Source organism: Podarcis vaucheri (genome assembly GCF_965113315.1).
Source record: "Podarcis vaucheri genome assembly, chromosome: 6".
NCBI lineage: Eukaryota > Metazoa > Chordata > Lepidosauria > Squamata > Lacertidae > Podarcis > Podarcis vaucheri.
Window position 1 is genome coordinate 53,358,649 of NC_138764.1, and position 24,990 is coordinate 53,383,638.

The following is a 24,990-nucleotide window of genomic DNA, read 5'->3' on the forward strand; positions in this document are numbered from 1 at the left end:
TCGTATTGGCCGGCAGGCGCTGAGGGCGAGGAGGAAGCTGCGCCCGCTCAGCTGCCATGGGTCGGGCGTTTGTGGCGGGAGGAGCAGCCGATAAGAAAGAGCAGCAACGGCACCGCCGGCGTCTGAGGGCGCCGCGCCAGCCCCGCTGAGGCTGCTCCAGGGCGGTCGGGGAAACCTCCGAGACGCTGAAGCTGGCGAGCCGTGGTCCGGAGCTGGGAGCCCCTCCCGGGTTGCGCTGCTGCCCGGCTTCCCCGGCTCCTGCCCCGGCCCAGCAGAAAAGGATGAAGAAGCGCAAGGAGCTCAACGCGCTCATCGGACTGGGCGGCGGGAATGGGGACCGGGGAAGCGGGAGCGGCGGCGGCGGCGGCGGGCGCAAGAAGAGACACCCGAGGAAAGGCTCCGCCTCGGGCCACCGGCTCCTCCGCACCGAGTCCGCCGAGAGCAGCAGCAGCAGCTCTTCCGGCCCGGAGTTCGGGGACGGCTTCGGACTCCCGGGCGCCCGCTCCCGCTTTGCCAAGTGAGGCCCGCAAGAGAAGCAGGGAGCGGTTGCGCTTGGGGAGGAGGGGGCGAGGGACCTCGGTCCGTGGAGGGTCAGGCATGGCTCGGGCAGGACGAGAGGAGTGTGAAATGTAACTTTAGATACGATGTATTATTAGTCGGGGGCTGCCCCATGCGGTATTTGGGACTCAAGAGTGGGGTGGGTGGGTAGGGATGAAGGGACGGGGTTGAGGTGCATGTGGAAGAGTTGATACGTGACTAGCTCCATCGGGAGTATGCTGAGAGGAGAGGGGTTGGGGCGTTGGGAGTGTAAGGTTGACAGGATTGCAGCTGAGTTGGAAAGTTGGTGACTGGGTGGGTAACATTTGGGTGTGCTGGGGTTGAAAGTGAGTTAAGGCTACTGAGGATCTGGAGCAGATTGTTAACACAAACAGTGAGTTTTTGTTCTGAGAGGGAAGCTGTCTGCGACATAAATAGCTGGGTGTGTTTCTGGTATAACTTGTTGCTCTTGCACTAAGCCCAGGTGTGTGGGTGGGACTACTAGTACCATTCTTTTTACTTGGTTATTGTCGTTTTGTTTATTTCATTTATTCAATTTATATCCCATGCTTCTTCCTGAAGGAGCCCAGGGACTGTTCTGATAAGCTGGTTGTTGTTTAGTCGTATAGTCGTGTCCGACTCTTCGTGACCCCATGAACCAGAGCACGCCAAATATAGATCTCCTGAATATAGCTTCGGGTGCTCATAACCATGCTCTAATACATTTGATCTTGATTGATCTATACCTCTGGTCAATGCCTTTCCTGTGGTCTTTGGTGTACTTTCTACTGGTCAATGGCAATCTGATGTATTAAGTCTTCAGCGCAGTTTGTTGTAAAACAAGATTCTGTTTGAGTTCTGGAAGAAGGAATCCTCAATACAGATGTGGGGAACCTTTGGCCCTTTTAAATGTGGTTGAACTACAACTCCTGTCAGCCCCAGCAAGCATGACAGTACTTGTAGTTCAGCAACATCTGGAAGGCCAAAGGTTCCCTGCACCAGTTCTAATAAGACTTATCCCTAAATTCTGCTTTGTGGGTCATTGTGAAAAAAGGTCAAATTCCTTCAAGCTTATTAAAACAGAAATAATTCTTACAGTACTTCAAATCTGATTATAACTCCCCCCCCCCAAAAAAAAAGCTGGTTGTAGTAATTTGTAATTAACGTTAAGACCAGGGAAATGTACAGAGTGCTAGATATTCTGATCCTGTGCTATTCTGTGCAAGTACCCTTTTGCCAATGTTTCCATTGTTGGATTAGGATACTAATCTAGAACATGACAAGTGCTCTTCCTTGAACATTTGTATCAAAAAAGGTAAAATATCAGCAAGAACTTGGATTACTAGATACTGAATAATTAATGTAATTCCTACAGTCAAGAATTAATAACAACCTCTGGTCAAGGGATTTAGGTGAAGGCCCTTGAATAATAAACTAGTTTCGAATTTATGTAGCTGTTTTGCATTGGATTGAATTGTGAGAGAGTAATATATTGCATTAATATTGAATACAATGTAAGTGCCAATTTTGTGTGATATTTAGCCATTGTGATGTAGCTGAACCATTTATTTATTCATTTAGGGGTGACTACCTGCGATGCTGCAAGCTTTGCTACCCATTATGTGCTTTTGTCATTTTGGCTGCTTGTGTGGTAGCTTGTGTTGGCTTGGTATGGATGCAGGTTGCTCTCAAGGAAGACCTGGATGAATTAAAGGAGAGGTTTCGAACTAGTAAGTACTGATCTTTGGTTTTCCCTTTCTTTATAATAACTTGTGGGATATGGGACAAAGTCTTATATAGCTGGTAATTGCCAAAAACACTCTTTATAGTCTGTTTTAATATGAAGCAAACATGCTGACAAATGGTCATTTGTGTACAAAATACTATAACTCTGTTACTAGGTGTTGTAACAAATCTTTTGCCATCCTCTATAAGCCACAGGTGATTAAAAACACATAGCCATACATGTATTTTTAAAAGGCAGAAGCCATATTTATTGGCATATGTCTTATTTGAATTATTTAATGCTTACAAATCACGTAATTAGATTTCTGTGATCCTTGGTGAATGTGTTTAAAAAATTCAAGTACTCAAGAATATTTTGAAAGGCTGAGTTGCTAAAGTATCCTGAAAAATTGCAGCTGCTTTGTCTTGTGGGTGGCAGTGGGTAGACAAGTTCACATCTCTGTGTCATCTGATGGTGATTGTGAACAGGAAAGATCCATATTGATTTGGTCCCTTGCTAATTTCACTAGAAGTATGAGATAGAAATTGTCATACAAAAATCCCAAGGAAGGCTAATACCATGAGGTGAAGGGAATTGCTTAGAAGGAAGTGATTTTCTTCAAAGCTGTTGATGCTATATAGCTATGAAAGATAAACAAATTACCAGTTCATTTCTAACCAAGCTTTTCTTCACTGTAAACTCCAAAACACGATCTGTTTATCTTGGAAGGTATATATGCATGTATTGATCATCACAGCAACTATAATTTGCCTTTTTGATATAATTTATATACATACCTGGATACTTGGTCCAGGTGATTTGTGAGACTATATACTGGCATATAACAAACCACTTTTGCTGTTGATCCAACTCTGTAGGGGAGAGGATTTCACAATTAATTGGCGTGTTTCCAGGAGGAAAACCACTAACGGCAATGGTGAAATACTATCTTGTTTTTTATTATGACACTTTCAGGTCACCCATCAGCTTTAGAGCTTAATCTTCAAAGCGCTATTCATTCTTCAAATAGGTTACTTGGTTTTATGTCTGTTAATGAACTGTCTTTAAAACGTACTGTGTTGAATATGACAGTTTTTCTTATAGGCTGAGCAATTACTGCATTTCTCAGCTGTATTTGTCGCTTTTAAGACCTGAATTCTCTACTAAGAAAAAATAAAAAACACAGTGTACTTAAAAGAGCTCTCTGGTGTTTGTTCTAAAAGCTTTAAATAGTTCTATCCAATCTTGTAAGTTTTGACAGGCATTCAAAATTCAATTTTATTTCATTTTACCGAGCTAGGTCCAAGGTCCATCAATCTAAGGTTGTTGTATTAATCTACAAAGCTCTGGACAACTTAAGTCCAACGGTACTTTAATGACTTCCTGAACCCTTATATCCTAGCTTAATCAGTTATATGATCTGTAGGAGCATTGCTAGTTATCCTTTGAGTCACTAAGGTTCAAATTATGTAGCCAGTAAAGCATGCTTTCAGCATCATTGGCCCAGTCCTGCGAAATGCTGTTCTGGTTGAGATTCAGCAGTTTAGTCTTTAAACTTTTGCTGAACACTTTTTATGTCACTAGGCTTATGTAGGCAATTAAGAAAAAAAGTAAATGTGATAACTGGTAGTTTTAGATTTTGTCAGTTTTAAGCTGCCTTGATATGTGTACACTGATAGTACACATATTTATGAAAAAATATAATAAAAATATTCTAGAATAAAACTATGTTTCTAGATATTAACTGACTGTTAAGTTTAATGGCATAACTCTGTTATGAAAGAAAATTACTAAGGAGAGCATGCTCGGAAGCATATTTGAAACTTGAAAGAAATAGGTTATATTATTGTATATACACTTCATAAAGTGGTAGTGGGAGTCCCATTATACTTAGTGGGTGAAATTCAGCGTTGTGCTCTTCCAACAGCCAGTATGGTATAGTGGTTAGTGTCCCGGAGTAGAACCTGGGAGACAAGAGTTTGAATCGCTGCTTGGCCATGAAGATCACTGGGTGATCTTGGGCCAGTCAGTCTCTCAGCATAACCTACCACACAGGGTTGTTGTGAGGATAAAAATTGGGGAGGGACTATATATGCCACCTTGAGCTCCTTGGAGGAAAGGTGGAGTATGAATGCAATTAATAATAAACAAATGTACAAGCAGCTTGGGTATTGCTTTTTTCTTGTTATGTTGCTGAAGCATATGACACAACTGAAGTGGTAAGGACATAACAGTGATTGAGTAAAAATGGAATTCAATAAAGATTACTAATAGTACCTTAGCATCATATTGTCTGTTCACCAAAATAATTCCAATGGTTATTTAGTCATTAGTGTATGTAACTCATTTCCTTGACAATAATAAACTGCCTATTTAATTCAACTTCTCTCTCTTAAGAGCAGACACAGATTACAGGAAGGTGGTTCCTGCAATACATTTTATGATGTCTTTCACATATGTCTGTTAATCTACAACTTGGTTTAGCTTACTCTTTGTTCCTAAATGCACAGTGTGGAAGCTTGGCTAAAATCAATTCTAATATGTTTAGAATTCAGTCCCAAATTACAAAGCAATGAAGGCATACCTATTAAAGAATTCATGCTTGTGTTCTCAGATCTTTGTGTTGATGGATAACTATTGCTTCTGACTTTGTGTTTTAGTGGAGTCTAATCAAAAAACCTCATTCCAAGAAATTCCTAGATTGACTGAAGATCTGCTTAATAAACAAAAGGAACTGGAAAAGATTGAGAATGGAGATGCGGGATTAAGCAAAATATGGGTAAACATCACTGAAATAAGCAAACAGGTAAAGTAAGTGACCATTCAAGTAAAGTTATAATCTAAGCCATTTAAAATATGTCTTATAACATCTTAGTTGAGCCATTTGCTATTATTGGTATGATTGCTATTGAAGAGCAACATTCTGGGTCAACGTGTATGTTGACATTTTTTAAACTGGTAAAAGTTATTAATCCATTCTTTTTACTGTCTGTGCTAGTGCATAATGCTAAGCTATAAAGTATGGTTCCGTAAGCCACACAGTACATTAGTTGTGTGCTGGTTCATGCAACCCAAGGGCTCCTGCTTCACTTCTCCTTTGTGCAAGCAGGTAAACAAGCCATAATATAGGTAGGTTACAATAATTAGCAAAGTTTGGGCCATGGTTTGCTTTCTCCCTGACAAACCATAGTAACTAAGCCACCAACAAACTATGATTTAGGAGTGGCTAAAGTGGTCATTTGTTAGGGGGAAAAAAACATGATTTCATGTTCAGATGTTACTCAAAGCTGTTGACTTTGTGGTTTATTCATGTGCTTGTGTAAAGCAGCAGGGCATAAGCTGCATGCTCCAGCATGTGGCTTGCGCACAGTATGGATTTCTAAATATAGTTTAAGTCTTATGTGCAGTTGTGGCCATTGGCTTACCTTGAGTTCTGACAATGCAATAAACTATGGTTTATTGTGACAGTAACAAGCATGCTGCCCTCTCCCTCTTCCTTTTGTGCTGCTGCTAAAAGGAAATAAGAAATTTTACTTCCACTTCATTTGCACTTGACTTGTTAATATTTGTTGCTTGCTTGAAACAAGGAAACTGCAAATCATTGGTTATGAAATTAGCTTGTTTCAACAAATAATATTCAAAAGGAAACTGAGAAGCGTTCTCATGGAAGGAGTAAACATAGAAAGTCTCTGCACAATTGGATTGTTCCTAATTTTTTAAAAGAATGTTCAGTGACTCTAAAAGCTGGGAAGGAAGTGTGTGCTTTTTGAATTTTTGCCTGTTTAGTGTATTTCAGTAGTTGGAAAATGTTTCCTTATACCCCACTTCTCGTATGATAGAAGAGTTAATGGTGCTTAGAAGTTAGCAGTGAGCTAGCAACCTGCTTAATCAGTAGGCTGATACTGACGAATCCACCAGTAGATTCTGAGCAAAGTGTTACCATGGTTGTGCCTAGTTGTATGTAGCACAGACTCAGGAGGCTTCCCAGTTTTAGGTGCTGTGCCATTTATGTTTAAATGATTTATCTGTAACCTCTACTCTGAGAGAGAATGAAATAACATCTTCCTCGTTTTAGATTTCTTTGTTGATGTCAGCTGTAAATCACCTCAAAACGAACATTAAATCTGCTTCTGATTTGATTAATCTTCCTGTCACAGTAGAAGAGCTTCAGAAAGTATGTACTACACCAAGTATATTGTGTTTATCAAATTCTGCAAGCTAGAAAAGTATTTTGAATCAGAGTTTTTTGAACCACTGCTATCAGTGTTCAATGGTGTTAATCACTTGTAGGAAGTATGTGGGTGGGAAATGATACTGCTGCACTGGGTCACATTGCATAATGTCAGGATGTGTGCAGTTTGTTCAGTATGACTCTCCCATGTGGTTTTTTGTAAGGTTATATGGGTTGTTTGTATTGTATTGCTTGGTATTTTGGGTTGGGGTTGCATGTTCGTGTTTGCATTGTTGTATTATATTACAAGTTTCTAAATGTAACCTGCCTTGGGATCTTATGTGAAGTGTGGTGGTTATTATTATTTATTAGCTGCTCTTCTGGAATTAATACAATTGAGTTTCAGACTTTTTAATATACCACTGATACTACAAGATTATGATTGGGTTTTTTCCCCAGAGTGTTGCTACTATAGGTAGCACTGTAACAAGTGTTCATCATGATGTTGAGAGTATGCAGGCAGCAATTGAAGAACATAAGAAAACTATAGAGACACTCCAAAATGAGATGGTAAGGACTTGTATTAATCTGATAGTAGTTCATTCTGTGATAATTCCCATATGAACTTCATTTTGGCTATGTCATTTGGCAGTAAAAAAATGTCTTTTTTAAAGGCAATCAATGTTTTGGATGAAAATCTGTATTCTCCAGTTTATTGTTGCAGAACTCCATGTTAAAGTTTAACAGGGATGGGAAACTTAAGTCTTTCAGATTCCTAGATACTATAAACAAATTTGTAAATATTGGTCATCTTTGAGGATGTAAATAAGTTAACGATTAATGCCCAATTAATAGGGGATTGGGTGTCTAGCCTCAATGGACTTTCCTGATCCACCCTCTTCATATGCTCCTTGTACTATTTCTTAAATCAAGCAAAGCAAGTAAATGTGACTTTAATTATAACAAGAACCTTTTGAGTAATCGTATGCTGAGGGAGCATCACATATCTCCCATGTTTCCTAACTGCTTTCCATCCATACAATACTTGTCATATTGCACTTGTTTATTTATTTTGAATCTCTTAAATACATTTACATGGAGCACCAGTATATTTGTGTATATCACAGTCTGCTACCCTCTGTCTTCCTAGTTTTGTGTTTGTGAAAGCTTGGTTCCCATGTTCAAAGTTTAAATAACTGGTTTCAAAAATTCATTTTTACTACTTTTATTAGAGTGAACTCGCAGAAGATGTTAGAGGAAAGCAGCTGCCTTCATTTCCCTCCTCTCCAACCCCCCAAATAAGTGAGAAGAATCTGACAGACAGTTGTAAACAGGTACAGCTTGTTGCTGCTTTTGATGCTTTGCAAATCAGTATTTCAAGATTTCTGTAAAACTATTTTAAACTAGGATTCTGGGACAAAGAAGAAACTGTCAGCCTCTATTTTAAGGAAACATGGGTTGATATTTAAGATTAGTTATACTCGGAGTAGACCAGGGGTAGGCAGCCTAAGGCCCGTGGGTGGTCCGGGAGTCAGCGTGTTTTTACATGAGTAGAATGTGTGCTTTTATTTAAAATTCATCTCTGGGTTATTTATGGGGCATAGGAATTGGTTCAATTCCCCCCCCCCCAAAAAAAATATAGTCCGGCCCACCACATTCTCTGAGGGACAGTGGACTGGCCCACGGCTGAAGAAGGTTGCTGACCCCTGGAGTAGACTGATTGAAATTGGTGTCGTGGTCATTAATTTCACAGGATCTATACTGAATAGAACTTCATAGAATCATAGAATTATTGAGTTGGAAGGAACCATAAGGATCATCTAGACCAGTGATGGCCAAACTTGGTCCTCCAGCTGTTTTGGGACTACAGTTCCCATCATCCATGACCACTGGTCCGTTAGCTAGGGATGATGGGAGTTGTAGTTCCAAAATAGCTGGAGGGCCAAGTTTGGCCATCACTGATCTAGTCCAACCCCCTGCAAAGCAGGAATCTTTCGCCCAGGTCTGTGTCTAACCATTAGTGAAATTCAGTTTCCTAGGCAGAGAGCAGAAATAAAAGAGAATATGACAGTCTTCATAATAAGAAGCTGGATATTAATTTTAGGTTGTGATTTCTGTAATAGTCTCTTCCGTCAATCCCTTGTATTGCATAACATCCAGCACAATGTGGAGTTCTGGAGAACTAAGACGCTTTCTCACACACTATTTTGAGGCAATTTAATTCATTTTAATTAATTTATTCTCCAACTGTGAATTCTGAAAATTGAGCAATATGTCTTTCTTTGCTTGTTAAAAAGGAAAAACATACAATTTCTTTGAAAGAAACCATCAATATTAAAACAGCCAACAACATGGCAGGTCTTGAAATAGATCTCCTAGCTTTGTGGTTAGTCATTTGCCCTAGTTAAGTACTTAATTAGTGAGTAGTAAATTGCTATGCCCACTTGTCAAGCTGCCTTGCAAAACACTGGCAAAGTGTATTTATTATAAAATAAAGGTATCAGTAAAATATATTAAATAACACAGTGTTATTAAAACAACATGTTGGCAAATTATTTTGTTTGATCTGTTAGGCTTTGTACTCTTTGAAGGTAGCTTGCACTAAAAGAACTGAACATAAGGCCTGTGAGATTTAGCACACCTGTTTTCACAGAGGGTAGTTGCTGAAACCCAGCTTTCAACTTTCAAAGAACTAACAGACCTCCTTCATTTAAGGATTTGTCAAGTGGCTCTAAACCCTATTTGAGCTGCAATGACTCTTGGGAATACTCTTTGCTGAATTTAGGGATTTATTTATGCCAGCATAGAGTCAAGCTGCAGATGAATGACAACAATTGCATAAGTATAAACTGCTTACTCTTAGTTATTGCTGTTTCTATAATGTAAGAACATTTTTTTCTGTGTTGAACAGGATAACCAGTACCTACATACCTCTATTGAAGAGGTAAACTCTACCCTAATGTTGTACCAGAAACAGAATGATTTAAAACTTTTCAATATGGACTCCACAGTTGGCAATCTAAGTTGGAGAGTTGCTTCATTAGAAAATCATATGACAGTGAATAAACTGGAAAAAAGAGAAAACTTGACCCTTGGCATGGTAAGTGCCTAGCTATTGTGGGTGTTTGAGAAACGAATTTTTGCAAAACAGTTATGTTTGCTGTATGCTATATGGATTAGTTGTGCTGCATAGTGGTTGAACTGATACTGGGAAAGCCATACTTTCCAAAAAGAAATTGCAATTTACGCTTGGTGTGTGGAGTTGTAAATGCTAACTATAGTGAAAGAGGCCATTCTCTAGTTATCTGGATTCCTTCTATCACAAGCTTTGCACTGAATTAATGAATTTCTGCAGCAATATGAGCTGTCAGTTGGATATTCAGTGATGCTTTCTGTGTTACTGTGGATCTTGGTCACCTTGAATTTCTAATTTGCTTGTACAGCTTTTGTTTTAACTTTAATTATCAGTCATTTGAACAGTAAAATCCACTATACTCTTAATGTCTATGAGAACTGTGCTTCAGTTTTATTACAAAGTTAAAACTGCAGTCCTACACACTTCTTGGGAAGTAAGCCCCATTTATGTCAGAGGGAGTTGTTTCTGAGTCGACATGCATTGGATTGGACTTGGATTGCAAGATTGTATGGATGCAGTAGTAGTGTTTGCATTGCAAGTAAGAGCCTACCTGAATCAATTAATATTTGTTGCAGCATTTTGTGTAGCTACTCTTATCTGACTATGCATTGAGACTCTGCACCTAGAAAAATCTTGTACGTTAATAAGTAGCCTGAAATGTTGACAAAGCCAGATTCTACATGCCTACTTCAAGTTTTCTCACCGAAAACATTTTTCTTTCCATGTTCTGCAAGATTTTGGGACATATTGGGATGAAAAGAAAAGGAGCTGGTGGAACTGGCTGTCAGAATGGCAACTTGGCTGGGCACTAGACAAAATGATATTTTTCTGTGATTCTGTTCTTTTTTAAAAAATTAAACACAGGAGTGGAAGTACTATGGTGAAATGGCAAACATCTAGAGCAAGTGTAATAGTTGAATGTATACTTTAATGTTTTTAGGGGATTAGAAATCTCAAATAATGAAGCTGGAAATCTTGGCCATATGTAGTACTGAAAACTGTATAATACAATTGCCACCTGAGATGGCAAATGTAGAAGGAAGGCTAGGAGAAACTGTATTGATCAGACTGTATTGGTCATTGGCACTAAAATGTGTAACTCTCATTAGATTTTGGTTGTTCAGCATATTGGATCCCCAGCTTCACCTTTCTGGCAGCACTGCTCTGTGTGTGTTCCTGTTGTACAGTTATTATACAGTCATGCTGATGTAATTACTGATGCAGTGGCAGCCTTATTGATATGCTATTTCAACCTCCAGTGTACTTCTCTTTCTATTTTCTTAAATAGCCACTGGGTTGTTCTAGTTGCAGACTAGGACTGTCTGAGCTTCCATTGATCTCAGCATGTCCTGGTGAGCCTTGTATATTAACTTTTCTCTCCAATATAGTTGTTCAAATAATAGGTCTTGCTGCTTACTCACACAGCTACATTGTAATATATTTGTGATTACTAGCTAGTCCTAGGGTGTTCATTTCTTGTATCGCTTAAGGGTAAACTATATTTTAGAAGAAGACACAAACATAAGCCTTTCTTTTGGTTTTGCTTTTTGCAGGTGGGCGACTTAACTACCTCGGTGAAAGTAGAAAATGAACCAAGGAATGAAACTACTACTGAAAAGGTACAGGGCATGGAGGTAATTCTAGGGAAACCAGAAGTAGTGTTTAAAAGCAAGCCATATCATATTAGTACACATTTTTTTCCTGCTTTCCCTAATTTACCCATAAAGACTGGAAGGTGTGATAACAAACTCCAACTAAGGAAATATGCAAAATGGTACAGCTTCAAATTAGAATAAATCTATTCTTCAATGTATTAAACTATATATGCTGGAGATCTCTCTGGCTTGCTCTTAAAAGCAAGCTACATGTTGCACACCAGAGAGACACTCTAAGATCTTCCTAGGTAATAAGAACTTACTAAGGATAAACAAGGTTATGCAGATTTTGATAAAAGTAAATGACCATTTTAAATGCTGGCTGGGTGAGGTTGGTTGGTGCAGAGTATCTTATTTTTCACAAATAAGGTACTCACTCGTACAGAAAATGCTATAGTAAACTGGTCCTGTTGAATATGTTCTTGTTTTGTCAGGTTAGTGGGCAAGTGAAATTATTATTTTATTTTGGCCTTGTTGGTCTATGGAAAAAGTGTATTGTAGCATCTTAAAGATTATGTTATCTAATCCTATGGCCACCATAATAGGTCACAGGGATTCTGTAGAACATATGGGTGATATGATGCTTATAGATCAAGTACTTAGACTTCTGAACTGTGGAATCTTGCAGTTTATTACAACTTAGTCTGAAATTGGAAGTGTTTTTTCATGGAAATATTTCTGTTGGTATTGTACAGAATATAGAAAATGGGGATTCTCAGGTATCTATGTTAAGAGAGAAGCTGCAGCTGATCAACGCTCTGTCAAGCAAACCAGAAAGTGATCGATCTGAAGCATTGAAAAAAGGTGAATGTTGCATATAGTTTTACTTCCTACACTAAATTACTATACTGCTGCTTTAGCTTATTTAATCATGAGTCACTTGCACTACAGTTCCTTGGACAAACGAGCAAACCGGGTGCTGAAAGGAGTGGAAATATGTCTGATAGCTGGCCTCTAGTTACGAGCTTCTGACCGAAGCCTCTCATAGCTCATCCTTTATGCAAAGACAAATAACAAGAAGTGTAAAAATATAAGTGCTTAATTTGGAAGGAAAAACTATTAACAGAACCACATTATTAACAGGAACAATTGAGGCACGTACAATTCAGTTCCAAATTTATCAGTTCTATCACTTTCAGCATATGAAATGCTTTGATCATTCAAGTGAGCATTTATACATGTATATCACCCTTACTGTGCTGTAATGAAAAGGCAAGGTAGCTATCGTGTCAAAGTCCCCAGTAAATGATCAGTCAAAATATTTTCCTTTGCCTTACTGAGTTAATACTCTAGCATAGAAACACACGTGCCACATCGTTAAGGCTAGGTTATACATTTGAAATGTGCTTTTCCATTCAAAATGCACAAGAAGAAGCAAGTTGGAAAAGACTGGGCCATTACTTTTCCATGTTCAAAGGGGAAAGCCCTCTGCCTCATTAGAAGATACTTTCTATAAAATGTTAAAGTCTGGGGTTACCAGTGTGACACCCACAAGCACCAATGTGTCCACCAGTACCAGTAAATATACTCTCTGAAATCTGCATTATGTGAGTGTCTGTTTGCTCTTCTGGCTCAGTTCCTGTTTGCACTGGCTCAATCTCTCCTACATTGAACATGCTCCCTTTAAAGATACCCATGTTACATTGGATGCCAGAATTGGACACCCCCTTCAGTTGGAACAAGGGGAGAGGTGCAGTGAGCTTCTTTATGAGAGAGTGCAGTGGTAGCCGATGTAGATGCCTTTCCCCATAGGCTGGGAGGGGGGGGGCATGATTGCACCACTTTGCCCTGTTACTTTTTCTGTTCTTTTGGATATGGAAATCCTTTTGTGACTGGCACCGATGGCACTTTTTCAAAATTTCATAGATGCCCACTAGCCCAAAAAAGTTGCTGCCACCTGCACTGATTTTTCCACTAATGACATCTCTGGTATGTTACTGTGTTGAAAGTGCCAAATTATGTTGGATACCATCTTCATGTATCCCCCTTTTTGAAGCATAATTGCCTTCCACCTACTCTTGCCAGATAATTAGCAACAACTACTGTAAAATTTCTTGACAGGAGGAAAACTCCAGAGCACTACATCAAAGCCTACAAAGCTTCCAAGACTTTCTTCAAGATCAGTTGGCAGCAGTTTTGAGGGGAATAGACACCCAAGAGACTTGTCATTACCTGGAATATCCAACATAGAAGGTAACCACATATGGTTGGAAGTGAATGGACCATAGAGAACATTTTTCAAATGTAGCATAAACTATCCCAAAGGACCTCTCCAAGCTCAGTGAATGTGCAGTAAAATAGCAAATTGATTCAGTGCAAACAAGTGTAAAGCGATGCATGCCTGGGTAAAAAGATAATTTTATGCACTTACGGAGTCTGAAATGGCAGTAGGTGGCCAGGAACAAGACCTTGAGGTCATAGTGGGTAGCTCAAGAATAGCATCGCAATTGCAGCCAGTCTGAATCCTTAAGATTATGGAAAATGCAGTGGTAAACATTTATGCCTGCTTAAAAGCCTGCAAAGATGGGTAACTTAAGGGAGGTAGATTCTTGTCTGTTTGGATATTTTTAAAAGATTTGTGCAGTTGCAAGTTGCATGCTGTTCAGCCATAAGTGTTCAAAAGTAGAGAAAACAGTGATGAAGATGTATAAAAGATATACAGGGTGAACTGAAACACTGACCAGGATTTATTTGGCAGAAGTACAATTTACTTTGTAATGTTCTCAAGCAAATCTGAGGTTTCTGGTTAAAACTGTTGAGAGAGGTCCAATATTTTAGCAAATCAATGTTGCTTTTGTTTAAATGTCCACAGAGAATGATTCTCTTTTGGGCTGATTCACATCTAGCAATCTGAGAATGAGTCATGCCTCACTTACCCCCTGTTATCACTCCCCCTCCTTACCTTACATGCTGAGAAAATATTCTGCTGTGCTATGTTTAAGCCACAGTTTCCTGTTAGCTCTGAACTGGGAAACTGGGTGAATTTTGACTAACAACCTGGTTTCATATCCTGATTAGTAATGAGAAACTGGTTTAAACAAATGGCAATAGAAGCAGCAACGTTGGCATGCAAGGGAAGGAGGATTGTGGAGACCCAGTGCTAGTAGTTCTTGGCTTTAAAAACCGGCTCTTTATCTACCGGAATGTATATTACAGACCATATAGTGTGTATTTTGTGTGTCTCGTGGAAAAAGCTACTGCTGCTGGAGGAAAGTGTTAATACTTCTTAGCTACTGTCTGTGCTTTAAAATTATTTGTTCCTTCTTGCAGACCTTCAGGATTTATTCAGGACCATCAGCCAAGACTCTGATGGCAAACTATCCTATGAAGACCTGCAAAAACTGGTTGGATCTGCAGTGTATGATTCCCAGAGCTTTAAAGAATTTGATACAGATGGAGATGAGAAGTATTCCTTACTGGAACTAAGGATGGCTTTAGGTTTATAGTATCTCTACATATATAAATAACAGTATTGAAGGACTACAGTAGCTATACAAGAAAAACTGATAAGTTAAAAGCTACATCTGGCACTTTCTGAATTATATACTAATCTTTGCAGCTAACTTAGTGTACATGTTGACACAGTTTTAATTTTGTGTTCTTTGAAAAATATGGAAAGCTAATTTTTGATTTAATTTAAGAGATACAGACTCCTCAGATTTTCAATTTTGAACCTCTAATCCCGAGATTATTTGGTAATGCCTAAACTCTGTTGACAAGTAGAGGGCACATAGGTGCAACTAAATTTTCTCTGGATTGAGGTTTAGAGGATTATATTCTGCCAAGGTTTTGGATAACTGGGCTGCACCTTAAATTGCACTAAGAATTTTAGCTCAAAGTTTTTATTTCCCTTATAAGGGAAGCACTTGTCTTCAAATTAGAATATGTGTGTATATATTGACAGACATGTATTTTATATTTCAAATTTGCCTTAAATTAGCTGCACTTTAGAATAAAAAAATAAAAGCATCTATCTTCACAGGATGGGAGCTCTTTTCATTGTAAATAATTAAAATTGAATCAATTACATCTGAGTCAACTTGGCAATCTATTAAAAGTAATAAGGATCCCAAAGTAAGTTGTGTTGGAGGAGGCCGGAAATACATGCTTCTCCTTAGGACCACACTTTGGGGATCTGCTTTTCCCATAGTTGCATGGGAATCCATGGATAACTTTCAGATACTAAGATACCTGTCTACCAGACTCTCAGAAGGACTTTTGTCCCTGAAGATGAGATGAAATAAAGTTCCTGTTTATTTTATACTCAGAACCTTGGGAGTTAGAATAATAACTAGTTCTTTCCCTCTGCCATTCAATTTCATATGGATTGTTTAGTATTAAAAACTTTTAGAGGAAGTGCAGTTACTAGCCTTTCTGTAGACTTTCCCTCTTATTTTGGCTAACATTTATTGAATTAAATTTCCTCACCTTAATACAAATCTCAACAAATCAGAGGTTGTTTTACATGGGGGTTATGTTCCTGGTCAGGAACCCCTGGAACCAGGGCCCCTGCAAGTTGGAGGGCTGCTTGCCTGGCTTGGGGAAGGCTGTACAAGGGCTCTGACAGCATCCTAGGGTCCTCCCATCTCCCTTCCAAACCCTAGTATGTGCTTGCCCAGGCAGGATGGCTCTGGGACCCTGTAAGCCTCTAATGGATAATCCCACAATCACGGCTCTGCACAGGTGTGTGTTGGGGAAATAAAGATTGGGATTCTGCCACTCTCCATGTATTTCCCCACCGACCTGCGCAAAGCCGTAATTGCATTAGTAAAATAAGCATAGGTTGTGACTTACCTGTACTCTCATTTTACTTCTTTCTTGATTTATGTGAGCCAGGAAAAGGTTGGGGATATTTGGGGCCAAACATGGAGTGTATCTTTGCATTTGTACATAGTGTTGTTGTTTTTAAATAGCAGTGTGGTGTCCTGATCCAGGTTGGCAATGTGGCATGAGTAAAGGTTAAAAAAAAGGATGGTAAAGGAGCCCTGGATGGATTAAGTCCAGTCAATGACAACTATGGGGTTGCGGCGCTCATCTCGCTTTCAGGCTGAGGGAGCCAGCGTTTGTCTAAAGACAGCTTTCCGGGTTATGTGGCTTGCATGACTTAAATCACTATTGGTGTATGGAGGAGCATGACGAGTGCCAGAGTGGGGATTCGAACCACCGACCTTCCAATCGGCAAGCCCAAGAGGTCCAGTGGTTTAGACCACAGCGCCACCCGCGTCCCTTGTGGCATGAGTAAAGGTAAAGGTATCCCTGACCGTTAGGTCCAGTCGCGGACGACTCTGGGGTTGCGCGCTCATCTCGCTCTATAGGCCGAGGGAGCTGGCATTTGTCCACAGACAGCTTCCAGGTCATGTGGCCAGCATGTCTTAAGCCGATTCTGGCGAGCCAGAGCAGCGCACGGAAATGCCGTTTACCTTCCCGCTGGAGCAGTACCTATTTATCTACTTGCACTTTGACATGCTTTTGAACTGCTAGGTTGGCAGGAGCTGGGACTGAACAACGGGAGCTCTCCCCATCACGGGGATTCGAACCGCCAACCATCTGATCAGCAAGCCCAAGGCTCTGTGGTTTAGACCACAGCGCCACCTGCATCCCTGTTGCATGAGTAGAAGAGGGTTAACCCTCCCTGCTCCCAGTATCGTTGTTGTGATGAAAATCCTGCCTTCTGAAATTGTCTCATAGGGCAAATAGCTTGTGGGAGGGATTTCCATTGGGATCACCACACAGAGAGTAAAGATTAACCCATTGATCAGCACCGCAGTTCATATCTGGATTGGGAACTCCACATGTGCTGTTTTAAAAAGTGTGTGCAAATGTGAAGAGTCTGTTGATGTATACTGCAGCTTGGTCCTTTTTACAGTTCCCTTGCTTAAACTTAAGAATTCTTTGATATTTTAAAAGGATTTTACCTTTTCACTTTTAATTTGATCAGCAAAGTAACACAACAAAATACAGACTTTACAGTCATCTGAATATGCATGCCATGGACAATAATAATAATACTTTTTTAAATTAATATTTTATTAAGTTTTATCAAAAAAATAATTCAGAAAAAAGTACAAAACCAGAAAAATACAAAATCACAAAATACAAAAATACAAACATTAAACACAAAAAGGGAAAGGAAAAAGGAAAAAAAGAAACACATAAAAACAAAACTCCCTCTTTTTTAATTTCTCATCTTTCAATAATAATAATACTTTTATCTATATTCCACCTATCTGAGTTGCCCCAACCACTCTGGTCGCTGTTAATAGAAGACTAGTGTACATGGAGGTCTGATATTATGTTGGTTTACTCTAGAGTAGATGGAAACGATTCCTCCAAAAACATTACAATAATGAAAAGCCTTGAAAACCAAACTTCTCTCATAGGTTCTCTAATTTTTTACTACCAGTTTCCTACCTGGGCAAGTTGACCTTGCCCAGTGAAGTAGAAAAATATTTCAAGATTACTGAAAACCAGTGCTCTCTCAGACAAGTATCAACCACTTTTTTAATCTGCTTTCTGTATAAAACTGTTGACCAAATTAAATGAAGCAATAAAAATAACTTGGCTAGTATTTATTTGTACCTATGTAATATGATTGTATGCCAAATTGTTGAAGGTATTTTTGGGAGATTAGTTTGTATGGTTAATATGGAAGGAAGCTCTTTTCTAGCCCCACTCTTAAGCAAATAACTGACAATTGTTTAATTTTTCTTTGAGGTGTATATTTACCATAATAGGGAATCCCATTCAAATACTTTGGAATATTCATGGCTGGCTGGATGCTCAACTACTAAAGTGATAGTCCTCCGGAACTCTACCATCTCAGTTTTCATGAAGGGAAACATGTTTGGAAACCATCTCACTTCAAAGGATGCCTCTCATGCAGAAAGCTTTCCAAAGCCCAGTTCATGTTGCCTGAGCAGCAAGGGAATTGTACAGAGACTTGTGTGTTGTTTTAATTACAGTATATGGCTCCTTCCCACAGTAGCATTTTCCAGCTCCTGAGTGTGTGTGTGTGGCACATGTGGGAGAGAACCACATCATTCAGCAAACTCACATGGGTCCATTTTGCTGGTGTGATGTGGGGACCGATGATAAAAAGTAGGTCTCCACCCATCTCTGATAACATGAACTGGGTCTAATTTCTTCTCTCTAAAGAAGAAACCAAGTACTGTGGTTAGAACAATAGTTGCGTATGTTAACAGGAACATCCATGGGGCTGTGAAGACTATAACAGCAGTAACATACCAAGCAGAACTAAATCATGTATTCTAGGGAATACTGTTTTAGCTCACGTTGCTAACGGTTTGCTGCTTGTGTTTTACAATGCAAGTGTTTTGCTATATTTTGTAGGCTGTGGAGCACACAGCCCCATGCAGTAGTGCTAATGTAACTTCTCCCAGCAACATATGGAAATAAAGGAGGGAAATGGGTTTGAGCCACAAGCTTAAATCCAAGCTTCTGTTCAATGTTTAGTATCCTCAGCATTGTGATGTGGCATTCTGTGTTGGGAAGAAGCACATAGATGGTTATAGCTATGGTTAACTTTTTTACCTGCTTCTTCAAGAATGCCAACGAAACTGGGATAGCCACTTTAGTGCTGCAGTACTGAAGGCCTTTGGGTGAATACTGAGTTTCTTATTTTAACACTTTTGGAATGCTTCCAGTGAAGATGAGGCATTCTCTGAAAACTGAAGTGATCCCTGTTGCCCTTCAGCCAAGATTGAAAATATGTTGGTTGAGAATTAATACACAATAATAAAATTTGTTTGTAGCATCTCTTGTGATGGCAGAAATGAAACTGATGTGTATTTATAAAACAAATGTGTGACTTAAAATATTTGGTTTGGAGTGGTCATATAAAAAGAGGATTTAATAGTAAGGACTCCACAGCATTAAAAGCAAGAGACAGTTTATTTTTCTCTGAAGTATTTAAGACAGCTGCTTCTTTGGTGATGGAAAGGTTGTATTGATCTTGTCCTTTGTGTGTTTTAGCTACAGTGAAGAGAACTAAAACTATCCAGAAAAAGTTGAGCTATTCCATGTTCATATCCTCCAGTGTTTCTTGTCTTAGGAGAAGCTTTTCCGCATAGGAATAGCCAATCAGTTTTGTGGGGTTTTTTTTTAGAATTTTGAACAGAATTATTTGCTAAGATTCTTAGCTTTGCTTTGGTTTATTTTCTTTATAATTTGTGTTAGCCTACTGCACTAAATATTTTAGTTGAGCATTGTGTAAATAATTTATTTTAAGCTGGCCTTCCATATATATTGGCTGAATTGCTGACATCTTATAAGCAAATTGGATATCTTTTAGAACTGTAGAAAAGCTTGTATGAATTAAAGCTGGTTTTAGCTACAGAATTTTGCACCTATCATGCATTTGTGAATGTCAAATTTAAATAAAAACACTTTGTTTGGGGTGTAATTGGCATTTTGTTTTCAAAATCAAATTTTATATTAAGGAAATGCTTTGCAGCATAAGCTGACAAGATGTTTATTGCTGTTCAAAGCTTGAAGCCGGCTCAGTTCAGAAATGTTAAAAATTGTGTGGCTTTCATTCCATTATGCACACAGTTGGACAGATTAATCTTTTCCTGTGCTAATAATTCTCTACATTGACACTCATCTCATCCAATTCACTTGTTCCATTAGTGCAAGGATTTACATTGGTGTAATGGAACTTCCGCTCTTTTACCTGTGTGTGTGTGTGTGTACCCTGTACCTACCCCCTATCTGCTCTGGAGAGTTGGGGGAACCATGGGGATACGTTTTAGGGAGCATACAGGGAAAGGAGAGAGGGAGAGGAAGAGAGTTAGGTTGCACAAGCAGAAATCCTCCTGCCGGTGGAACATGGTTGTAGCACTAGTTTGACTACAACCCAGAGACTTCATACCATTTTGGGATTGGACCCGAGCAGCATACTCCTGGGGTTCTTACCTGAATGCCAGGGATTGAACCTGGAACTTTTCTATATCCTAAGCATGTTCTGTCCCACTGAGCTGCAGCCTTTCACATACAATAGAAATCAGAATGACAAACCAACACAGTCGGTTTTGAAATTGTTCTGCATCTGGTCTTTATTTGGGGTACAATTAAAATCATGAAGACTTGCTGGTTCATCTTACTGCTAGGCAGAGATGCTGCTACAGAGATTGTATGCCTCCTTTGTCAACGTGGCAGATTTCAGAGGTGAGTTGAATGGCATGCTTTTGGCTCGGATACTTGAGCAAGGGTAAGAAGCTGAATGCTCAAGCAGTGGCGGCATGTGAGAGAGCACACAGGTGCATGGTATTTCCTGAAACACTGGCTTGTACGGCTCTTGAGCTGATGGGATGGAATCGCCACTGCTATCTATGGTGATCTCACTGGCCGAGAAGCTGTCTTGTGGTTTTCGGATGCTATCAGACACGGGACTGCAGGCTTCTGCTTTATTTCCAGGTTCAGCTTCCTTGTGAGCCAATGCGCGCTGGAAATATGATTCCGTTTTCAGCTGTTTCACCCAGGCTTTTGCACGTCGCTTCTGCTGGATTCCTTTCCTCCATTGAAGAAATAGCATACAAATGAATACCAGCATGTAACAAAATCCTAGACTTCCAAAGTAGATGGGCAGCAGACCTGCAGATAGTCAGAAGAGTAATGTGTACTATAATCTAGTCTTGTAAGACTAAAACACATGGCAAAGGCATATACTTAAAAAAAACAACAAACACACTTCTAGTATGTAATATTACAAAAATGATTCCAAAATTCTGTTTTGATTGAAAGGTTTGTCCACATTTTACCTTGGGAAATGTGTGTATTTGTGTGCATGTTAGTGTTTAAACAGCTAGCTCACAACCCCATTCAGTATGGGCTGTTTTTTAATACACTTCCATCAAAATAGGGGCATAGCAGTCCATAGTTGGTTTCACTACGGTGCACCAACTTTTGGCCTCTGACATGGAATTTAGGCTTTTGGGGATGTAACTTTTTCAAGTTTGTGTGGTTTTGGAGAAAACTGAAGGTGGTGTTTGCAGAGAGCTTTTGGAAATTCTGCGTAACGTTTTCCCTAATTTTTATAGAGCTGATTCTGAGTTATGACAATCAAAGCTATGCAACTATGGGTTGTGATCCAAAAAGGGATAAAGAGGATTAGAATGACTATTGAACTTCTTCAGATGCTGCTACAGCAGCTGAAGAAACAAATATGTCAATCCTGACTACTTGGTTAAGCCTTCAACTGTGGAAACTGATAAACACATTAAAAGAAGTTATGTTATGAGTTCCTCCTTTTTTATCTACTTCCATTATAAGATAGCAGAATACTATGTTATCAAGTTTATAGTAGAATTAATGTCCAATAGTTTCCCAAGACATTTCACATTATCCTTATTGGATAATCTGTGAGGTCAAATTGTGATTAACAACAAAGCTGCATTCCTCCATCCTTTCTCCCTGCTCTGTTGTGAGCATTGGGGGGGGGGGTATTTGGAGGTTGTACTGGATATGTATGGATCATATATATCTCAGTTAAGAAAATGGGGACCAAATGGTAGCAAGGTCATCCTGCCACCTGCTAAGGAAATGTGATGTTGTGTAGCCATCACAGGGCTTGCCAATTTTGTTCTTGTTCTTGTTGTTTAGTCATTTAGTTGTGTCTGACTCTTCGTGACCCCATGGACCAGAGCACGCCAGGCACTTCTGTCTTCCACTGCCTCCTGCAGTTTAGTTAAACTCATGCCGGTAGCCTCGAGAACACTATCCAACCATCTCGTCCTCTGTCGTCCCCTTCTCCTTGTGCCCTCCATCTTTCCCAACATCAGGGTCTTTTCCAGGGAGTCTTCTCTTCTCATGAGGTGGCCAAACTATTAGAGTCTCAGTTTCAGGATCTGTCCTTCCAGTGAGCACTCCGGGCTGATTTCCTTAAGAATGGAGAGGTTTGATCTTCTTGCAGTCCATGGGACTCTCAAGAGTCTCCTCCAGCACCCTAATTCAAAAGCATCAATTCTATGGTCCAGCTCTCACTTCCATACATCACTACTGGGAAAACCATAGCTTTTACTATATGGACCTTTGTTGGCAAGGTGTTGTCTCTACTTTTTAAGATGCTTGCCAATTTATGGCCCTCCAAATGTTTTGACTACAGCTCCCATCATCCCCAGCCAGCAGGGCCCATGGTCAGGGGTGATGAGAGTTTGAGTCTACAGCACCTAGAGCGCACTATGTTTGCTATATCTCACCTACCAAATTCAGTCTTGTGGATTCTGCATGGAGGATGAAATGGGTCTGCTTCTCTGTCCGTGCCTCTAAGTGCTACACCATAATTCCAAAAGTTTTAACAGTTACTATTTAAAGGGGAGAGTTTCCACAGAGTTCAACAAGCACTGGCAAGCAGGTGCCAGAATGACATAACTCTGCTTTGTGATTCTGGAGTAGAAACTGGCATCATCATTCTCTTCCACACACACACACACACACACACACACACACACACACACACACCCTAATGCGCCAGATACAGCTGTAGCCAACCAGTCTGCCCATGAACATGCCCTAGAGCAATGCCATGCACACAACTGCTGCTTGTACCACCTGCAGAAGAAAAAGTTAAGCTTGCTTAATGCGTTAGAAACTAGACTTACCACTGGAGATAATCATTATTGATCCACAAACACTCGGGAATGTGTAAAAACTGTCTTCACAATGTTAGGCTATTTGTTTTTCCAATTCTATGGAAGGAAGGAAAAACGAACTAAGAGAGTATATGGATGAAGTGATTGGTGTCGTTGGAATAGAACTGCAAAGAGCTGAACACTCCAAAGCCTTATCATGAGACAATGGCAGCTAGGATACCATTCTGGGAGGGCCTCAAAACACAGGACAGCCAGGCAGACAAGCAGGAGAAAAGGAGGATGACCTCCTCCTCAGGTGGAGAAGGCCTTCCTTCCCATCCTGGGCTTCCCTTTGCAGGCTCCCGGCCACAGTCTGCTCCAGCCTGGCTTTCTTCCTCCTCTTCTACCTGCTTACTCATAAGGGCGTGCCCCTAGGATTAGATTCTGGATTTTGTTTATTATTGGTACTAGTAGTCAGGGCTGTACCCCATATTAGTCCTACTCAGAAGTATTTCAATTGAAATAGATGGGCCCTAGTGGGTTTGAGTAGGACTTGGTTAGATAATCATCCTAGTTTAGATCCTTGGTTAAATAATCATCATTGTTATCCTTTGTAATTGTAATACAATTGTAATTGTTTTTTCTTATTATTTTTGGAACCTATATCTTTAGTTTTCTCTTGTTTTTTCATCTTCAAATACGCCACATCAATAGATTCTGGCTGTAAAACTGTTTATAAAACTGTTAATGTCATCATCAGTAATATTTCTCTTCCTCCCTTCCCTCATCATCATTTTGGGCCAGCGGTAGTTGATGGGAACCCTGAGCAACTTCCAAGAGAGCAGTACTACAATAGCATGAGACTTCTGCCAAACCTAAAGGGGTGGCAGGAGGAAGTGGGGAGCAGGCATGCCCTATGGTGGCAAGGTTTTGGGAACAGATGATAGATGGCATCAATAAAATTGTACGTGTCACCAGAACCCCCGAGCTGGCTTCACTGAATTTGTATTTGAAAGAAAACCAGGACCTTAACACTTAACACTTAATCCATGGAACGTATCATCACCAAATTTTGGAAGGACCTTCATGCTGCCACCATAGCAACTTCAAACAAGAGAGTGTGGTAGTCTTTGTGAAAAAAATTGTGAAAAAATTAGCACAAAAACCAAAATTAGCAAAAGGAATAAAAGGAATAATGGTGAAACTTTATCACATGCACAAATATTCCAGAAAATTAAAGACCACCCCAAAGGCAATATGACCACTTGTGGATAGTGTAATAATCCTCTGTATTTTGTTACCTGGTCATAAAGCAATATACTGCCTCTGTAAGGGGAATTCCAGCATCACATTGGGGTCTCCAAAATGGAAATTGAAGGGGAAGTTTTGTGGGTGGGAATTTAGGGGAGGGCCAAGGTCTGGGGGTCTGACTGAAGATGCCCAGTGGCAACAGTAGCCCTGGGACAGAGAATCCTTGGTTCAGTTGAGAGCGTGGGCAACTGCCACCTTCAGCTCAGTTTCAAAGTGCAGTTAACTGCCATCTTCAGTCCAACTGAATGCACAAACAACTGTCCTCTGCACTTTCCACTGAGCTGAAGAAAAGTGTGCCCTACTTAATGGGCGAGGTTTTTGATTTGATTGATTTGATTTTCACTGCTTGGAATTTTAAATCTACCTCAAAGGAGGAGAATAGGCAAGGCTTGGCTGGCTGGCTGGCTGCACAAAGTGTCTGCCCTGGAATAAAGCAGCTTCTTGTGTGCCTGACCACTCCATATAAATGGCCTCCTTCAACCTGGTGCCCTCCAATTGTTGCTGAGCTACAAGTAAGATGGGCTCCCATCCAGCAAGTGAATTAGACTGGAAAGACAATCAAGGAGCGTCTTAAAAAAATTGTCACGTGGGAGTGGGGCATCCATCTTCAGGATGGTTCCCCTCTCTGCCCTGACTTTGCCTGTGGAAATAGGAGAAACAGCTCCTCGTTATGCAACACAGGAGGAATAAGACAGTTGCCTGCACTTCCAACTGAACTGAAGATGGCAGTTGCTCACACTTTCAAGTGAATTGAAGATTCCCTCCCAGGCCTGCTGTCACTACTGGGTATCTTCAGGCAGCCCTCAAGGCCTTGGCTCACCCCTTAATTCCTAGTCCCAGGAGGGCAAGGCAGCTGGACCCTTATA

General features: G+C 40.1%; 1 protein-coding gene and 1 long non-coding RNA gene across 3 annotated transcripts; one reads left to right on the plus strand and one right to left on the minus strand.

The window, feature by feature from the left end:
- Nucleotides 1-15,209, plus strand: EFCAB14 (EF-hand calcium binding domain 14). 2 transcript variants are annotated; one of them, XM_082225730.1, is made up of 11 exons: nucleotides 1-517; nucleotides 2,119-2,267; nucleotides 4,924-5,069; nucleotides 6,339-6,437; nucleotides 6,894-7,004; nucleotides 7,667-7,768; nucleotides 9,346-9,534; nucleotides 11,124-11,204; nucleotides 11,921-12,029; nucleotides 13,287-13,418; nucleotides 14,496-15,209. In XM_082225730.1, exons 1-11 carry the CDS (start codon nucleotides 282-284, stop codon nucleotides 14,669-14,671), a joined length of 1,530 nt encoding a protein of 509 aa, XP_082081856.1. In that variant the 5' UTR covers nucleotides 1-281; the 3' UTR covers nucleotides 14,672-15,209. The 2 variants fall into 2 exon arrangements, with proteins under 2 accessions (XP_082081856.1, XP_082081857.1); XM_082225731.1 differs by having other exon boundaries at nucleotides 2-517; nucleotides 11,124-11,189.
- LOC309533996 lies at nucleotides 2,930-4,985 on the minus strand. Its single transcript, XR_014220582.1, has 2 exons — nucleotides 4,848-4,985; nucleotides 2,930-3,135 (listed from the first exon to the last, which is right to left on the minus strand). It is a non-coding gene; the product is annotated as an uncharacterized lncRNA (long non-coding RNA).
- Nucleotides 15,210-24,990: the final 9,781 nt, after the last annotated feature.